The sequence below is a fragment of the Orcinus orca genome, chromosome 16, assembly GCF_937001465.1.
Source record: "Orcinus orca chromosome 16, mOrcOrc1.1, whole genome shotgun sequence".
In the NCBI taxonomy this organism is placed as follows: Eukaryota; Metazoa; Chordata; class Mammalia; order Artiodactyla; family Delphinidae; genus Orcinus; species Orcinus orca.
The window spans coordinates 27,990,721-28,010,627 of record NC_064574.1 but is presented as its reverse complement, the minus strand read 5'-3'; the positions used below and the strand labels follow the sequence as shown (position 1 = coordinate 28,010,627).

Sequence of the window (19,907 nt, the reverse complement as noted above, 5' to 3'; positions counted from 1 at the left end):
AAGCACCCTGAAGTAACACTTCACCAGGAGACGGAAACCAAAATTTGGGGCCCTGACCTTGGCTGCTTGAAGCCCCTTTACAAGTTGCTTCTGCACCTTGACCCTAAGTTTCCTCCTCTGGACAATGGAATAATACAATTTATGGAGGACCATGTTAAATGCTTCTCACCTCGAACTTCATTTTACCCTGTGAAGCAGGTATTATCATCATCCCTGCGTTACACATGTGGAAAGAAGAGTCAGGGTGAAGTTAACATGCTCAAGGTCACACAGGTGCTCAGTGGTGGTACCAGGCTCAACCCTGATTCTTAATCTTAAGGGCAGGGTCAAACTGGCCCCCTTGGGCTAGGTGTGCCTGCACACGTGTTTCACTTGGTCCACAAGGATTTAAAAATATTTCACTCAGCTTTCATTTTGAAATTGAGATGTTCACAGAAACATCCAGATTGCCATCTTCTCTTGAAAAATCTAGCCCCCTGGCCACAGTGGGCTGCATTCCCACAGGGTCACAACGGCAGGAAGTGAGCAGTTGCTCCCTTTGAAGTGGGTCATGAAGCCAGTGTCCACCCAGACTCTCTCATTCATGTCACCTGCCTGGCCTCTGCAGGGATGAGTCTGCCATCCTTAATGAAGACCAGGAGTCCTGAGATAGAGGGAGCAGAGAGGCCTAGAGGGGCCAGGTGCCTCCTTGCCCTGGAACCCCCCCTCTTCCTGCATGGTGCTAAGTCACATGGACTTGAATCTGCCAAACTGTTTGGGGAGGGTTGAGGAAAGGCAAAGACATGTAGAAGCACAGGGCGAGATGGGGCAAATACACTTTATTCAGTCCTGGCAGAAGTCCTGCTGTGGGTGCCAGTGCCCCCTCCCCTCAGCTATGAGACTAGTTCTCCAAGACCACAGACAGTGACATCTCTTCACTCACATGACGTTTTCTGGGATTTTTCATTGTCTTTTTTGTTGTTGTTTTTCTTAAAAAAAAAAAAAAAGAGAGAGAGAGAGAAAAAGAGAGAAAGAGAGCGCGCGCAAAAAGGCCCAGAGCCGGAGCACCAAGCTTAAAGGAGGCAGCTGGTGGCTTTGTCAGCGACGGGAACGCGTGGGGCAGAGACCTGCAGAGACCCTGGGCAGGGGTCCCGGAGGACTCTGGGACCGTTTGTTCCTGAGATTTGTGTGTGTGAATGAGAGTGTGTGCACACCCAGGAGGGTGAACACACGCCGGTGAGATACAGGTAGTGAGGGCAAATGGGGCGTGGGGAGGCCGGAGGGGCGGGGCTTGAGCGGGGAGCTGGAGTAACAGGGGTAACAGCATCAGGGGCAGGGTTTCCGAGGGCACCCGAACTGGATGCAGCAGCGCTAGGCGCAAACGGCCCAAGACTACTCTGACCCTCCCTTCAGTCTCACTGGCCCAGTCGATGGTCTCTCTGAAGCCAGCTGCTGAAAAGTGGGGCTCTTCTTGCCACTTCATCTGCTATTACGCCTCAGTCTCAACCCCCTAGTACCAACGTGTCTCAGTTTCTCCCACTGAATACTGTAGGCAGAGGGACCTGGATGACAGGAAGGGGCGGTGGGCTTAGGAAGGAGCCCAGGCTGAGAGTGTGCCCTGAGGTGATAAGGGCACTTGGGGGGGGGGGGCGTGTGAAGCATAAGGACCCTGTCCCCAAACAAACTGTTACGTGTCTTGGTTCTGAGTTTTCTCTTTCTCTCCTGAAGGATTTCCAGAGAAAGACCCTGCCCCCAATTCCCAGGTGGGGGAAAGAAAGGTAGGCTTCTTGGAACCAAAACAAGCTGTAGAGGCAGTCATGCAGTCGGTGAGGGGTGGGTGCACGTGGGTTGGGCGACCCCGTAAGGGAAAAGGGGCTATGCCACTTGGGAGTTCCAAGCTCCACACCAACCCTTCCGGGCCGGCTAGTCTCTTTCTCCCCCTTCCGAGTGCTCCTCCCATTTAAGGCAGTGACGCCCCGTCGGGTTGAACGGAAGCCGTGGCTCCTGGATCAAAAGATTTCTCAGGATCGCTCTATATCCGCCCCCCTTCTTCCTGGATCTGACAGGGGCGTGAGGTTCGACTGGGACCAGCTCCCTCCTCCCAAGAAGCATTAAGCATGCGCGAGAAGGGGGCGGATCCCAGTGTTCCCGGGGAAAAGGAACGGGCCCCTCCCCCTCCCTGGGAGGGAGGGGCAAGGGAGGAGGGCGCGGGGCCGCCCAGCTGCAGCGCCCCCCCAAACAAGACAGGAGGCGGGCCAGGCTAAGGCGGAGGGAGTCCGGAGCAAGGGCAGGGGCGTGTCCTCCGGCCGTGAGGAAGGGCGTGTGCAAAATGGGGGAGGGGTACAGGTCTCTTGGAGAGGACGGGAGGTGTATCGGAGGGGGGGCTGGCTGCTGGTGGCTGTGCGGGAGGGGGTAAGATGGGGAGGGGCTTGGATGTCGGAGAAAGGGTGGGGGTTGGGCTGCCTTGGGGTGTGTCTGCGGGGGAAGGGCATGTCTGGATTTGAAGGGGGTTGGGCACGTCTAGGAGGGGGGAGGCTGTGCGGGAGATGGGGTGCCAGCCTCGGCCTCCGAGGGGCCCCAATACCTGATTCCTGTATGTAAACAGCTGGTTTAGGGGGCGTGCGCGCCCCGCTGACGGTGGGCTCAGTAGGTGAAAACCAGGTCGGCGATGCTAGACGGGCGCCAGTCCCCTGCGATCATCTCGGTAACCTCGGGGGTGCAGTAGTCCGGGAACTCGAAGTGCGACGTGCCCGAGGGGGGCGGCAGGTCTGGGTCGCGGTCCAGGGCGCTGCAGTCTAGGCCGGCAGGACCGGGGGGCAGTCTGGACAGAAAGCCCAGCGGCTCCTCCCCCGACGCCACCGTCTCCTCTTCGCCTTCCTCCGTCGCCGCCGCCTCCTCCTCCTCTTCCTCCGGCTCCTCGTCCTCCGACGGAGTCGGGGAGGCGGCGGTGACAGCCGCCCCCTCGCCCGACGGCCCCTGGGAACGCTCCGCTTGTCCCCGGGCGGCCCGCCCCGCCGGGACCATCCTCCACAGCTCCCGCCCAGGGGTCTCGACCAGGCGCACTTCCAGCAGCTCCTCGTCGTCGTCCTCGTCGTCGTCCTCGGGCGCCGCCGCGCCGCCCCCCAAAGGCCCTCCAGCCGCTCGGCGGCCCCCGCGGCTAGGCAGCTGCGACCCGGGCTTGAGCCGGCTGCCGCCGCCGCCGGGGGGGCGGGGCCGCGCCTTGGCGGGCGCCCCCTTGCTCTTTTTGCGCGGCCGGTACTTGTAGTCCGGGTAATCCGCCATGTGCTTGAGGCGCAGCCGCTCCGCCTCCCGCACGAACGGGATCTTCTCCGAGTCCTGCAGCAGCTGCCAGCGGCGGCCCAGGCGCTTGGAGATCTCGGCGTTGTGCATGTCGGGCCACTGGTCCATGATCTTCCGCCGTTCGTGCTGCGACCACACCATGAACGCGTTCATCGGTCTCTTAATGTGGCCGCTCGGGGTCTTGCACCAGCCGGGCTCACGCGCCCCCTCCTCGGCCGGCCCGGGCCCCGGGGGCGGCGGCCCGCCGTCCCGCTTGGCCCTCGCGCCCCTCTGCTGCACCATCGCGCCTGGGCCCGGGGCCGCTAGACGCCGCCGGGGGCCGTCCGCATCCTCAGCGGCTGGGGGTGGGGGAGGAGGCAGCAGCGACGGAGGGGCGGCCCCGCCCTGCAGCTCGGCCCGGCCCCCGCGAGCTGGGGAGCGAGAAGCTGGGCGCTCGGGCCCAACGGACGGCGGGGGGAGAAGGTCAGCGGCGCGGTCTCAGGCGGGTTCGGCGCGCCCCCGCCGCCTCCGGCAAGTTGCACCCCGCAGCACGCCACACATTGTTTTGCGGGGGCTGAGGAACTGCACTCCCAAGGCCCCCGCGGGCTCTCCTTGCAGCCTCCTGCTCGGCCGCGGCCCGCGCGCGCCTCTCTCCGCCCCGCCGCCTTCCAGTGTCTTTCTCCCCGCGCGGCCCCGCCGGCGCGCGCGCCACCCCTCCCCCTCTCCGTCTGCGGGCCGCTGCGGCGCGCGCGGGGCCGCCCCGTGTAAACACCGAGGTGCCCGCTTGGGCTGCGGCCGGGCCACGCCTCGCGCTCGGGCGCCGCGTCACCCGTTGCTGGGCAGAGAACCTGGTATTTGCATCTCCCAATCGCTGGCTGCCGAAGTGGGGCGGGGCTCGCGCTGCGGGGCTGGGCGGTCTTGTGGCTGGGATTGGGGGTGTCGGATGAAGTCGGTTTCTTTTCTTAGGCTGGGGACTAGCGGGAGAGTGGGGGGCGGGGGGTGGACGCCGAGCGTGCTTCCCTTCTGGCTCCAGAAAGCCTGTCCCCGCCCCGCGTTGCCTTTGAAATTTTAGCTTACTCAGTGACACCTGCCGCCAGGTAGGACCTCCGCTCCCTCCTCTTTCGGGGGCGTCTTTTTTAGCCGCCCCAGAACTGAAGGTGAGGAGACCTAGGCTCAGGAAAGCTCCTTAAGGGGACAAAAACCTCATCGTATCATTGATGTAGCCCCTGCCTAGTATCCAGCCATATAGGCGCTCAACAAATGTTTATGGGCCCAATGAACCGAATCCCTTTTATATTTTTCTTCTCTTTTGAGGCACCACGAGGGACCTGAGAAAGAAGGGCACATGACGCCCACTTTCCAGGTAGGAAACACCAAATATCTGCAGATTAGGGCTCGAATCCTAGGCTCGCGGTCCCAGCTCTCTTCCCTCAGCGCACGAAGGGGCCGGGGCACCTCGCCTAACCAGCCGAGGGTCCTGAGTAGGACGAACTCTCCGTTTTTCACACGTCTCAGGCGAGGTTCGAAGATGCGTGGGTGCCCCATTCCCAGGTCCCACGCCACACCTAGACCAGCCTGGTGCCAGACTAGGGCGCGATGCCCCTCCCGGGTCTGGAGAAGCGTGCGCGGGCACGGGGGCGGAGCCAGGCCAAGGGGCGGGTCCGAGGCGCACGCTCGAGGCGCGTGGCGGGGAGGGGCTGCGCGCTCCCATCTCACCACGTGTGAGCCCGCTCGGGCATTGCTGGGCGTGTGCTGCCCCTTGGGGGAGGTCACCTTCACCGCGCAGTGGGCCCGGGCGATGGGTGGGGGCGCTGAAGCGTCCCTCCACGGAATCAGGAGCTGGGAGGGGTCGGGATGGGGGTCTCTATGGTAGCATTCTGCTGGGGCATAGTGGGCAGTATCCGGATTGGAAGGTGCGTGTCTCAGGCTGTAGACCTCACCCACCCCTGGGCGGGCGGGTGCGGAGAGCCCAGCCGGAGGGTGTGGGGTGGGGGAGGGAGGACCTGCGTGCGGCTCCGCAGACGCTGGGGGCGGGGTGATTGCTCTGGGTGCCCGGGAGGGAAATTGGATCTTCGCCGGCGGGAGGGGGCGACTCTTAAAGGCACAGGGCACTCGGAAGGAGAAGGCTCCGCTCCCGACCAAATGGTTTCTCCGTTTACTTATTGGACGCTGAGATCTGGAGACCCCCGAGTTTGAATCTTAACAACGGTAGCTTGTACGGTTCATTGCTCAGTGGAGTCAGAATTTCTGTATTCATATTCCGGGTGCCTCTTTTTGCGTGTCCTTAAAATAGGAAAAAGCAGTTTCTTCCTCATATGGTTATTTTACAGATTAAATGGGATAATGGATGTAGACACATCCCTGACATCTAGTAAATGCACAACAAATATTAGTTATCAGAGACTCAGGGCACCACCAACCTAGAAACACCAACATAATAAGAAAAAAAGGCATCAAAGTAGTGATCCTGGGAAAAATAAAAGCTTTAAAAATTTTTTCTAACACTTTTACACTTTTCCTACTTAATATTTGTCTTATTTTAAATTACATAGGATGGGCACTGCCGTCTTTTCAGTGCTTAGGGCCTCTCAAAGGTCTTACTGTGGCCCTGTAGCTGCTGCCATTACTATATTAGAGTTTGAAGTACTGGCCTCCTGGATATTCCTCAAACACAGAAGGCTTGGAACCACCTCAGGGCCTTTGTACATGCTGTCTCCTCAGCCTGGTAAACTCTTCAACCCCATCCCCACATGGCTGGTCCATCTCATTCTAGCCTCAGTTAACATGGACTCTCCAGAGACGCCTGCCCTGACCACTCTCTGCTGCCACCCACCCACATTCCCCTGCATCTCAGGTACACAGAATTGTTGGTCTGTGACATTGTTATCATTGTCCATGATTGGTTCAGTTCATGTTTGTATATATTTATTTATATATAATATAGTAAAAACCAGTGAAATCAGGGCTTCCCTGGTGGCACAGTGGTTGAGAGTCCGCCTGCCGATGCAGGGGACACGGGTTCGTGCCCCGGTCCGGGAAGATCCCACATGCCGCGGGAGCGGCTGGGCCCGTGAGCCATGGCCACTGAACTTGTGCGTCCGGAGCCTGTGCTCCGCAACGGGAGAGGCCACAACAGTGAGAGGCCCGCATACTGCAAAAAGAAAAACAAAAAAACGAAAACAAACCAGTGAAATCAGCAACCCAACACAGGAACTGGAACATGGATAATAACCCACCTTTCCCTATGAACTTCTCTCCCATCCCATCCCCTGCTTTCCCTCACCTGATGTAATGTCTATCCTGAGTCTTCCTTTACACTTATAAAAAGCTTAGCAGCTTTATTGAAATACCAGAGTATTCATTCATTTAAAGTATAAAATTCAATGACATATTAAGGGAGCTGTGCAACCATCACCACAATCAATTTTAGAATATTTTCATTGGGACTTCCCTGGTGGTCCAGTAATTAATACTCTGTGGTCCCAATGCAGGAAGCCTGGGTTTGATCCCTGGTCAGGGAACTAGATCCTGCATGCAGCAACAAAGATCCCGCAGCTAAGACCCAGTGCAGCCAAATGAATAAATAAACATTAAAAAAACCCCAACAAAATATATTCCCTTGCCTCTAGCTTTAAAAAAGGGTATCATGCTGTATGTAATACTCTGGTATTTACTTTCTCACTCAATATTATAGTGGCAAAATTCATCTAAATTATTGCACCCGTGGGGGGTTCATTCATTTTCCACTGCAGGAATGTACCACAATTTTTCTATCTAGTGTCCTGTCCCTGGACATTTGTATTATCGCCAGGTTTTTGCTCTTATGAGCAGTGTTCCTGTTAACAATCCTAAATGTGTTCCTGGTGCTCAAGTGCAAGAAGGTCTCCCAGGTATTTTATGGGAAGTGTGGTAGCTGCATCTGAGGATATGTGAGTGCTAACTTTTATAAGCTGATTCGAAACTTCCAAGTTGTATCAATTTACTTTTCCACAAGCAACATAGAAGAGATCCTCTTCGTCTATATCCTGTCCAAAGTTTTGTATTGTTAGATATCTTAATTTTTGCTTGCATTCTTCTAACTCATCGCCCTTTCTATGCTTCATAGCACTCACCACATTCCGGAATTATTTTATTTGTTCACTTGTTTTTTGCCCATCTCCCCTCCACTGGAATGCCAGCTCAAAGAGGGCAGAGATTTTTGTCTGGTTTTTTTCCTGCTCTGTCCCTAGGAGAGTGCCTGGCACACAGTGGGTGCTCAATAATTATTTATTAAATGAAAGTCAGTGCTCTATGGTAAGTGTGCTCAAATTCCTCCGGGAGCCCAGAGAAGGAAGTGAAATTTTGGAACCCAAAACCCAAAACTCCAGTCTGCCACTGGGATGTGATATTTATCAGTGCACACAGGCTATCCTGAGTCCCTTCAGATGGGTGCCCCAGAGTCTAAACCTTTCAGGCCACAGGAGTTCAAGGCTGGGCTGACCACTGAGCTGTTCAATCCAGACTGTGGTAGATAGATGGTAAGGTTCTTGGAGAGATGCTGACCACTGCTGCCCCACTGGTCCAGGCCACCATCATCTCTTATCTGGGTACCTGCCCAGCCTCCTTTCTGGTCCCTGAACCCACCATATCTCCTTCCATTCCATTCTCCTCCCTGAAGCCAGAGTGATGGTGTCTTTCAGTCAAAAATCTGATCGTGCGTCTTCCCTTGTTAAAACCCACCAGTGGTTTCCCCATTACTCTCAAGATAAACACCAGACTTTCACCTGACCCACTAGGCCAAGCTTGGTCTGACCCCTGCTCACCTATCTGACCTCCTCTCCCAATTTCTCAGTCTTGATCCACTCTCTAGTCACAAAAGTCTCATTTCAGTTTGTGGAACAAACCAAGCCTCCCCACACAGGGTGTTGTGAAGTCCATTCCCTCACCCTTTCCAGCACTCCTGCCTCTGTCTGCCTCCTTAGAGCTCTCCTAACCCCATGTTCCTTTTCTGCAGTGCACAGTGACCTGCCTAGCTCATTTGACACTCAGAACAGATGGCTCCCTTAAATGACATTATTTTCAGCAGCAGTCATGAAATACAATGAATAATACTAATGATAATGGCCAGAAAAGAAATGCAGATGGTGACAATACTCTTTTATTGAACTTTGTATACATAATCATGTCGGTAAAAATAAATATTACAGTACAAAAAAGAGCATTTGATCCATACTTTTCAATTATATTACTATATTTCTTTGAAAAATAAAAGAAAAAACACACCCACACAGTGGTCTGTTGCAATAATAATTCCATTCCATTCCATTAATTACATTACAGTTTAAAAACAAATAAGAAATCACTTTAAATATAAGAATCAATTTTAATATTAAATATATGATTCTAGGGGCTTCCCTGGTGGCGCAGTGGTTAAGAATCCGCCTGCCAGTGCAGGGAACATGGGTTCGAGCCCTGGTCCGGGAAGATCCCATATGCCGCGGAGCAACTAAGCCCATGCGCCACAACTACTGAGCCCGCGCTCTAGAACCCGCGAGCCACAACTACTGAAGCCGGTGTGCCACAACTACTGAAGCCTGCGCGCCTAGAGCCCATGCTCCACAACAAGATAAGCCACCGCAATGAGAAGCCCGCTCACCGCAACGAATAGTAGCCCCCGCCACCCGCAGCTCGTGGCAACTAGAGAAAGACGGGGCACAGCAACAGAAGACCCAACGCAGCCAATAAATAAATAAATTAATTAAATTAAATTAATCTATAAAAAATATATTTCAAATTCGGTAAAACACAATTTTACTAAATAATAATAATATTATATATACTATTTTACTAAATAATAAAATTTGCAGTTACCACGCTTGGCCGTTCACTCTTTGTTTCACTGTGTTAAATTTTAAATACAACAGCTTCAAGTGGTCACATAGAATGACAGAATTGAAGCAACTCAAGTTCTGGTTCTTCAGCTTCCTAATCACTGTGCTACCATTGTTTATTTTGAATCTATTGTTTAAACACAGCCATATGTTGTACCAAAGGGGCTGGAGACACAAGTACTCAGGAAGCGAGCTTGAACAATTCTGGACTGTTACGAACTTATTCTCAAAACTAACGCGTGTAGCTGTGTCTGGCTTGGTGTGTGTTAGGGGCTGAATGTATAGCTGGGAGTGCTCTGAATTATCTTCCTTGTAGGCGATTATGTTTATTAGTGTACAAGTGATTAAAATATGCTGATTCGAAGCTTACAAATATATCATTAGGACTCAAGGTAGACCAACAACTTGATTTTCAGAGAGGAGTGTCTTACACTGACATGGTTTAGAATGGCGGGCACATGGTAATAATAAAATGCAGAGAGATGTTCAATCAGTTTTATTGTTCTGAAATTCTCCGCAGACAATACACCCTTTCATTGCCTGCAGAGCCCCACTTGGTACACCACAGCAGAGCAGAAGCTCCATGGGATCAAAGGACCCACCTAATTTCCACTCTCCCCAGCACTTAGCAGACCTTGGCACAACACAGACTCTCAATACCTGTTCAGTGAAGGGAGGAAGGAGCCAAATCGGGTGTGGGCGTGGCTGTCACAGACACCATCATGCAACTCCACCCACCCCAACTGTGTCTAGCTCTAAAACATCAGTCTTTGAACCAGCACGGTCCTCAAAGACATTCATAATAAAGAGGGAGAGCAATAAGAACAAGGTAATTCATTTCTTGATTCATCTAAATGTCTTCTTTGAAAAATTCAAAGATTATGATCGTGTGTGTGTGTGTGTGTGTGTGTGTGTGTGTGTGTGTGTGTGTACATTACAGGGCTCTTTTACTGAATAATGGTATAGAACTGCACATGGAGCTCGTGAGCACTTAAGTATGGCTACTGCAAATTGAAATGTGCTACAGTGCAAAATTCTCACTGGTTTTCAAATACTTAGCAAAAAAAATTAAAATATCGCATTAATAGTTTTGAGATTGTAACGTTTTGGATATATTGGGTTAAATAAAATATGTTAAAATTAGTTTCACCTGTTTCTCTTATTTAATTTTTTTTTTTTTTTTTTTTTTTTTTTTTACTTTGCTTGCATTATATTTCTAAGAGGCAGTACTAATAGAGAAGATGGAGGTTTTCCTCATCCTTACTTGGCAAAATAAAAAGTTGGCAATTTTTGTCCATCTCCAAATTTTCAAATGAATAGTTTTTTTCAGGGGTGAGAGGAGTTTTTTAAACTTCTCTGTGAAATCCCAAAGTCTTAAAGATCCTGACGGAATTCTGGGTTGCCAGTCCATAAGATGTAGCTTGAGACTCAGAGAAGCACAGGGCAGCAAGGAGAGGCCAGAACTGGAGGCATGTTCATGGGGAGAAGAGGACAGCATCAGGGGCATTTTAGCAGCACCAGCAGGGCTGATGGAATTGGGGAATAATCAGATTGGGGGAAGGAAGGGGACGGTGACTAGATGGAGGAACTGATTTTACCTGGACAGTGGGTTCCATCTGGTGTCTCACATCACACCCCATCGGTACATCTCCACATTTCCTAGAGTACAATTCCCACAACCTGACTCTGAAATTCATTAGACTTTTCCTTTGGAGGTGACCATATTCTTTATCATGAAAGGGGGCACTATTAATAATTATGCTGGAACAACAGTAATAAACTGGGACTGCCTGGGGAAACTGGGAAATAAGTCATTCCCACCTTATTGGCTAAATATAGAGGACTCCCATACTGGGGCTTTAAACAATCAAAGCACCCAGGATTTGAAGTCAAACTTTGTTCAATGTCATGAGTTTTTAGGGAGTTACTTCAACTGATTTGCCTCGGTTTTCTCATCTGCAAATTGGGAGAGCATATTTCAGGACATGGAGCATGGTAAAGAGTCAATGAGTTGTGGGACTTCCCTGGCAGTCCACTGGCTAAGACTCCGCGCTTGCACCAAGGAGTGCTGGTTCGATCCCTGGTGGGGGAAGAGAGATCCCACATGCTGCGTGGCACCGCCCAAAAAAATAAATTAAAAAAAAAAAAGTCAATGACTTGTAACAAGAGCAACAACAAAAGTACTCTATTGTGTGTATTCTCTTTAAAAGAAAATGTACAAAAAGGCAAAACTATAGAGACAACAAAAAGATCTAATGGTTGTCAGGGTTTGGGGTGGGGAGAGGGTTGAATAGGTGAAGCACAGGGGACTTTTCAGGACAGTGAAACTCTTCTGTATATTATAATGGTGGAAACAAGACCTTATGCATTTGTCAAAACCCATAGAACTATACATTAGAAAGAGCAAATCTTAATGCATGAAAAATTAAAAAATCATTTATGACTGGGGAGGATCCCAAAATGGAATGCAGAATGTGACAAAACAAACTGTATTACAAATGTATGAAACAGCCTCATTAAAGGGGGTGGGGGAAACGAGCTTGACTTAAGCAACTTTAGAAACGAGCGGGGTCTGTAAAACTAAAAGCAAAAGAAAGTGTACATAAAGTTGATAACGTTTCCCACAGGGGTATGGGTTAACAATGCTGATGCTGCTATACATTTTTACTGGTGAATGGTGGGAGCCAGGTTTCTCGTTGGAGTGGGAATTTACTGATGAGCAAGGGGAGGAGGCTAGAGTGATTCATGTGGTAATGGATTAGAGCTGGAAATATAAATAGGACCTTACCTTTAGCTTAATATAGATGCACATGGTTACATACAGAAATATTCTTAGATATGTTTATGTACACAGGTTAGCATATGCACATATATTTCTTTGTTCTGTTAGTTGAAATAGGATGAATCTGGACTTTTGAGAAACAGCTAATTCTAGGACTGGGGCAGGGGATATACAAGATGAGTCTGGGGCAACATATAGTGCCAGAAGGTAAGGAAGTGCTCAAGAACAACAAAAGACACACAAAGAAGGGAATATGTCAAAGGGACACAGGAGGCAACTAAAAGAGCTGCCTGCCAAAGGCCAAATCTGGACCAATTTGAGCAACAAAATTAAGCAGTACTGGATTATAACTGAAAGTATGAAATAAGTATCTATGAGTCCATTGATGTAAATAAATGACTAAATAAATAGAGGAAAAGAAACACATCTTCAGTGCAGAAAAACTCCAAATAACTTACACAGATACTCCACCCTCAAGGGGATAGAACATTACTCCCCACTCCTTAAGTGTGGGCTAAGCATAGTTACTTCCTTCCAAAGAGGAGAACACGAAAAGGGGTAAAAGAAGAGCAGCTTTACAGAGGAGAAACCTGACAGGTACTACCTCAGCCAGGTGATCAAGGTCAACACCAACAGTGATCAGTCCTGTTGATGTCTGAGAAACTGCCACAGCCAAGAAGAATCTAGGAGACATGAGATAAATGCAATGTGGCATCCCGGATGGAATCCCGGGATAGAAAAAGGACATTAAGTAAACACTAAGGAAATCAGAATAAACTATTAATGGTAACGAATGCACCATATTAAGGTAAGATGTTGATAATAGAGGAAACAGGATGGGTGGGGGATATAGGAACTTTGTATTATCTTTGCAATTTTTCTGTAAATCTAAAACTGTTCTAAAAAATAAAGTTCATTTTTAAAAAGATGGCAGGGTTTTAAAAACACATTTAGTTTATTTAGACTTTAGAGTGTTAAAGCAATTACATAGTCTGCCTTAAAAATGGAACTTCTTCAATGGATTAAGAAAAATATTCATTTATCCTATAGTTTTAATATGTTTTGTCCAATAAAAGTCAGCTACCAATTGCTTAGGTCAATGTCTCAATGACTCAGCGTCTTTCTTTTGTATGCATTTGAAATACAAACAAAGAAAGATGACTAGCTTCTTGATCATTTAAAATTAAATGAAAATACCTATATTGAAAGAAATCCACGTAGAGCAGATATCAACCCCATTGCCTAAATTTTCATTGCCTAAAATTTTTTTAGTAGAGAACGACATATATTGTTGTCTAATTGGAACAGTTTTGCTGTCTTAAATAAAATACCAGCCAAAGATTATTCAGGCTGCAACTGACAGAGGCTTTACTGCTAGTTCCTTCTAATTTGGAGAATTCCTTTTTTTGAAAAATCGAGTCTTGTTGCTTCATTGAAGCTGGAGGGAGAGCAGGACCGAAGCTCACTGGCGGTGTCACTGAGCGGAAGGCAGGACTCTAAGCTTAGGGCCCTACCCATTGGTGGGCTGCCGGGCAGCTGTGGGGCGGGGACGCCTGGGATGGAGCTCATAGCCCATTGGTTGCGTCGCTGGAGGATGGTGTAAAGGACCGCCAAGGCCTGTGCTGCCGGTTTCCACGGCAACGGAGGCTTGAAAGAGCCACTCAGATTTCGGCGTTCGTTCCCAACTCCCCCCTTCCGGAGGGGGGATGGGCGGCCTGGATTTGAGGGCTGGTGGAGGAGGCGTGGGGGCTGGGAGTTAAGGGGACAGGGCTTTCCTCCGACCAAACCAACCTAGCAAAGCAGCATCTGAACTGGGTTCGAGAAACCTGGCCTGCGTGCTCACTGGAAAAAAAATCAGACAAACAGAAAGGCGTTAAAGACGAAAGAGAAAAATGACATATAATTCCATCCTCCCTTGACCTCTCCATTGGTAACATTTTGCATGTGAACTAACACAAAGCCTAGCACAGAGTAGGAACGAGATACTTAGTGGGAGGGAGGAAGGGAGGAAGAAAGAGGAGAGAAGGAGGGAGGATCCCTGATGTGGGCAACGTGGCGTGAGACAAGTGCCCGCCCTTTGAGGCCGAAAGTCCGCTGACAGACCTGACGGGGTATGACAGCCTTCAGTATGGGGGCTTGAAGGAGAGAGGTCTCGCCGGCGCACTGGAAGGACGGAGGAGGCGGCAAACAGGATCGGGACTAGGCATTTGGGAGACCTATCTCTGTAGTAAGACCGGGTTCACATTCCCAATGGCCCCAGATGACAGTGCTTCAACTCTCCAGATACCAGTGTCCTTGTATTTGGGGAATGATAAACAGTACCCACCTCGTTGTGTTGGTGTCAGAACACAACGAGTTGAGATAATGCATGTCAACCTCTTAATACGATGCCTGAAACATAGTAAACTGCAGTCACCAGCAGCTATTACCTTAATTGTTAAGACAGAGTAGGATTTGACTAGGTGGAGAGAATAGGGGGTTATCCTTATGTGGGTGAGAAGGGAGGAGCAGTGTGGAAATCTTACAAAAGAGACCAGTTCGGATGTCATATAGAAAATCATGGGAGATGATAGCCAGAGGACAAAAAGGAAAAACTAACGATGAGAGCTACTGTTTACTGAGAGTCTGGCACTCTGCCAAGCCCTTTACATGAATTTTTATTTCATTTTCTCATCAGCCCTGATAAGGCAGTTACCATTAAACACATTTTTCTGGTAAGGAAACAGTCCCAGAGAGCTTACATTTCTTGTCTGAGCTAAGAAATGGTACAACCAAACAGGGGCATTTGCAGTGCCCAGGACAAGAGTTCAGCTGGAGGCCCATATACCACACGTCTCTGTAGTTAGAAGTGATACATCCATCATCAGTCTAAGGTGTTAAATGAAATATGTTATCTTCTCCTCCTTGACGGATCTACTTTCACAACAACCTGGAAAAGCCAGGTTCGAATTAGAATTCCAGGACCCTTGGAGGTCTGTGCCAGGGTGTGTTGGCCCAGCGAGGGCTGCCCCCTGGATCCTGCATCCAACCCCAGTCCAGCTACCTCCTATCCCATCAGTGAGGGACCCAGCACGTATGAGTGGACACCCCAACCGCCACATCCAGCTGTCTCTTGCAATACAGACCTAAGCCTCAGGTCTGTAAGGGGTGCATCAGGCAGTGCAACCTGCCCTCAGCTGAGATGAACCCAGGGTTGAGGCCACGAAGGTTCTAATTGAGCTTAGAGGTATTTTGGAAGGGAATTCTGGGGTTTCAGAGAATGGTCTGGAAAGGGAGGGCACAGACTCTGGGTGGGCAGTTCCTCTTGTGCCTACAGATTCCCTCCCCACCCCCTGAGGAGGGGCAGGGCTCAGGGCCAGAGCTACTCTTGCCAGGGATAAGGGAGTGTTTTGTTGAAGCTAGGCATTCACAATCCACTGTGCCTCACAGTGTGGGGGACATGCAGGCTAAGTCTCAGTGATATGCCCTCAGAGGAATAGGGGAGGATGGGCCTGACCTCCAGGCTGAAGGAAACCCTTAACAAAAGTGAGAAGACTGAAGGAGTGAATTCGATTTTTTCAAAAAAAAATTATTATTATTTTTTAATTGAAGTATTGTTGATTTACCGTGATTCAGGTGTATAGCAAGGTGATTCAGTTATGTATATAACTTTTTCAGATTCTTTTCCATTGTAGGTTATTACAAGTTATTGAATATAGTTCCCAGTACTATACAGTAGGTCCTTGTTGTCTATCTATTTTATATATAGTAGTGTGTATCTGTTAATCCCAAAATTTGAATTTGCTTTTTGAAGATGAATGAATAAGCCCTTATTCAATAGAGAGTCAGTGTGCTAAGGGATACTTTGAGTGTCATTTACAAAGGACAAGGAGGATACACACTACTGTATATAAAATAGATAAACAGGGCTTCCCTGGTGGCGCAGCGGTTGAGAGTCCGCCTGCCGATGCAGGGGACACGCGTTCGTGCCCCGGTCCGGGAGGCTCCCACATGCCGCGGAGCAGCTGGGCCCGTGAGCCATGGCCGCTGAGCCTGCGCGTCCGGAGCCTGTGCTCCGCAACGGGAGAGGCCACAACAGTGAGAGGCCCGCGTGCCGCAAAAAAAAAAAAAAAAAAAGATAAACAACAAGGACCTACCATACAGGGAACTACATTCAATATCTTATAATAACCTATAATGGAAAAGAATCTGAAAAAATATATATATGTAAAACAATCACTTTGCTGTATAACTGAAACTAACACAACATTGTAAATCAGCTATACTTCAATTTAAAAAAAGGAATAAAAAAAGGATAAGGAGGTACATATCCTGATCTGTAACCACAGCCAAGTAATTTCTAGATCATTCGTGCAATATATATTTATTGGACTTTTACTATGTGCCAGGCACAGTGCGAAATGTTGGAACTATCACCAAGAGCTAAAAAAGTCCTGGTCTCTGCCCTCTGGGAGTTCAAAATCGAGAGACAGAGGCAGATATTAATTAAACCGTGGCATAAATAAACATATCATTGTACCTGCAGTGACCACGAAAAGGAGGGGAGTGTAAGAGGGTTTTGTCTAGAAGGTTAGGGAAGGCTGCCGTTAGGAAGTGGCATTAGAGTTGAGCGCCAGGGAACGTAAGGGTTAACCACGGGCCTGGGAGGGTGAATTCCTGGAATGAGTAGCAGAAGCCCAGCCAGGGTGAGGGGGTGAGGCCCAGAGGAGGCTGGGCGACCAGGCAGGGCCTGGTGGGCCCCAGGGAGGACACAAAGTCTTTGAAGGTCTTTTAAGCTGGGGCTTAATGTGATCAAATTTTGTTTTGGGGACGATTTTCCTGGGTGGAAGGAGACCAAGCTTGGAAGCAGGGAGACCAGTGAGTTGGCTTGGCCGCTCTAGAGTTTTAAACTTTCCCAATCAAAATGTCTTATTTTTAAAGGTAGAGGAAATGGACTCCCGTTTCTACAGAGTCTACAGGAATTTCTTTGAAGTCTTGTGTTGTGTTTTGCATTTTTTTCTTTAATTTTTTTTTTTTTTTTTTTTTGCCAGAGATAGTACATGAAATAGTTAGAAACAAAACCAAAGAAACCCCCCAGGGATATACCATGGAAAATACATTTTCCTTCCAGCCCCAATCCCAAATATCCAGTTCTTCTCAGAAGCAAGTTATCAATTTCACTAATATCCTTCCAGATGATTCTATACATAAACAAGCATATGTATATATTTATTCCATCATTTAAAAATGTAATATATATATCAATTGTCACATGGTACACTTTAAATATCTTACAATTTTATTTGTCAATTACACCTCAACAAAGCTGAAAAAAGTAAAATTAAAATGTAAACAGTAGCATACCATACCTTGCTTTGTTCACTTTAAAATGTGTCTTAGATGGTTTTAAATAGCGTTCTTTTTAACAGCTGCATAGTGTGACACTATTTGAATGTGCCATAGCCTAACTACTATTGATACATAACTGATAGATAATCAGGTTGGTACCTTAAGTAATGCATCAGTGAACATACATAACATGTGACATATAACATCTTTGTGCACCTGTCCAAGTTTAGCTATAGATTCATTTCCTATGACTGCTGTGTTAAAGATTATGTAAATTTAAAATTTTGATAGTGCCAAACAAACTGCTTTCCAAAGATGTTGGTCCATGTTTTATTTTAAAACTCTGCAGTTTGCATTCTCCTCCATAATATATCTGTTTATTTTCATGAAACATGTCCTCCCCCAAATATTCTTAGTCACTCTGACAAGCCAGCAAGTGGTGCTGTATGGATCCACTGGCTCTGCCCACGTCTGGTAACGCTCGCTCTCGTGGAATTCCACCTTCAACTTGGTATGATCTGACTCCTTAGCTTCCTCTTATACCATTCCACACTCCATCATACTGAACTCCTGGTTGCTCTTTGTCTGCCACACCTGAAGTTGACGTGAAGTAGGGAAATGGGCACTCTGGCTGAGAATAAAGTCCCAAAGGGACCCAGAAGCCTCTTGCAAAAGGAGTTGTATGCTAGGCTGACTCCCTAGAGCAGTAGAGAGCCCCAGAGGGAGTAAAAGGGTCAGAGTGCTACATTGGCATTTTAGGAAGATTACTTGTTCCTTAGTCCACCTCTTTCTCCCAACACTCTAAAAGGCCTTCACCAATGACCTCCACATTATTCAATCCAATGGGCACTCTTCAATCCTGACTTATGAATCTTGACATTTCTCAAGGCCAATTTTACTTGACCTCTTGCAGCACTCAACACATTTAATCCCTGCCACTTATAACTATCCTCCCTTGGTTTATGTGTCTCTACACTCTTCTTTTCCTTCTCCCTTTCTGGCTGTCCTTTATTAATTTGTCACGATATCTTTTTCCATCAGGGAAAACTCTCACATGTCAGAGTTGCATAAGGTATGGTCCGAGTTGCTATAATCTTTCTCCCCTATGCTTTTTCTCATGACCCATTAGGAGATTATAAAATCAATTTCATGGGTCATATAAGCATTTATAAAAGAATGAAGCAATAGAATAGAAAAGATCAGAGCACACCACCCACAGAGATAATATTATTTCTTTCTATATATAAACTTGTTTCTATAGAAACTTGTTTCTATATATAAACTTGTTTATTTATATATAAGTATACACATGTATATGTATCTGTTGGATGGCTGCAATGTAAAATGTATACCTTCTGTGGAATGTGGTTAAAGAGTTTGAAAACCATTGCTAGAGGACACCTGTGTTTATATCTCAAGCCCAGAGCTCTCCTTAGAATTTAAGACCTGTGGATCTCGAACCACCCATCCCACACCTTCTTTTAGACATCCTCTACGGGGATCTCAAACTCAACACAGCCAAAATCAAACTGAAGACCTTCCGCCCAAACTTGGATTTTCTCCTCTATTCTACACCTCAGGGCGTGGCCCCACTATCTATCCAATTGCAGAAGCTGGAAACTTGGGTGTCATCCTTGGTACTTACTTTTCCTCCAGCCTATGTCTAAGTCTTGTTAACTTAAACTCCTAAAAATCTCTTTACCCTGCCTGCTTTTCTCTATCTGCATCATCCAGGTCCAAGGTACCCTCAATCTGTCACCTTGGTAAACTGGACTTCTCTACACCTGGGTTTCTCTCTGACCCATTCTCTACAAAGTATCCTGAATGGTCTTTTAAAAATATAACCGTGATCATGTCACTTCCTTGCTCAAAAATTTTTCAATGGCGCCTCATCATTCTTAGACTCAAATTCTAAACATGGCTGACCAGACCTCCCCAAGAGATCTCCAGTCTTATTTCGTACCATCATCTCCCTCCCCCTCTCTGCATTGTAGCCACACTGGCTGTGCCAGATGTGGATGGTCGGCAGACAGCTCCCATTCCCACTGTTAGTGTGCTTTCTGTGCTACTCATGCTGGAAAGCAAAAGCATTTCCTGACTCCCTTGCAGCTAGGGCTCCAGCAATTAGGTACACTTACATGAGGTTTGGAAGGTGGTAGTAGGCAGAAGTCAAACAATATTGGCTGATTTTGCTTTTAAGTAAGGTTGTGGAGACTCTAGTGTATGATCTCTGGCTTCAAGGGCTTGACATTCCACTGTTCCAGCAGTAGCATTGGCAGTGGCATCCTGTCCTTGAGTGGCAGCTTCCGCAGTGTGTTCTCAAACTCGGCCTTTCCAGTGATGGCCTCCTGGCTCCTTTCTGACTGCGAAAGAGGTAGTAGCTCCCCTGGTAGGTCAGTTCCATGGTGTTCTAGGAATCATTCCTAATATCCAGCCTAGAGCCCATCACTTTCCTCAATACCTAGAGTGGTTTGTTTCTAAACACTGGCTTTCATTTGGTTTCTAGAATCCACTGTGCCTCCTCCCACTATAGGGTTGTTATACTTGTTATCCTTACGCAAACCTAGGCTCATACCCTTACCACCACTTAACCCCCACCCCCACCTTTCAATTAACTTCTTATATAATCTTTTGATCTCAGTTCAAACATTTTGTCTGGGAAGTTATCC

The 19,907-nt window shown here is 48.1% G+C and overlaps 2 protein-coding genes across 2 annotated transcripts in view; both read right to left on the bottom strand.

Moving 5' to 3' along the window:
• Positions 1–19,907, bottom strand: part of BCL2L1 (BCL2 like 1) — an 871,182-nt gene that overhangs the window by 356,076 nt on the left and 495,199 nt on the right. The gene's annotated exons all lie outside the window — the stretch shown is intronic.
• On the bottom strand, positions 800–4,057 carry SOX12 (SRY-box transcription factor 12). The gene has a single exon (XM_004272683.4). It carries the CDS (start codon positions 3,559–3,561, stop codon positions 2,623–2,625), a length of 939 nt encoding a protein of 312 aa, XP_004272731.1. The 5' UTR covers positions 3,562–4,057; the 3' UTR covers positions 800–2,622.

Excerpts from the sequence above, each read along its gene's own strand:
- SOX12 (XM_004272683.4), bottom strand. The coding sequence starts at position 3,561 with ATGGTGCAGCAGAGGGGCGCGAGGGCCAAGCGGGACGGCGGGCCGCCG.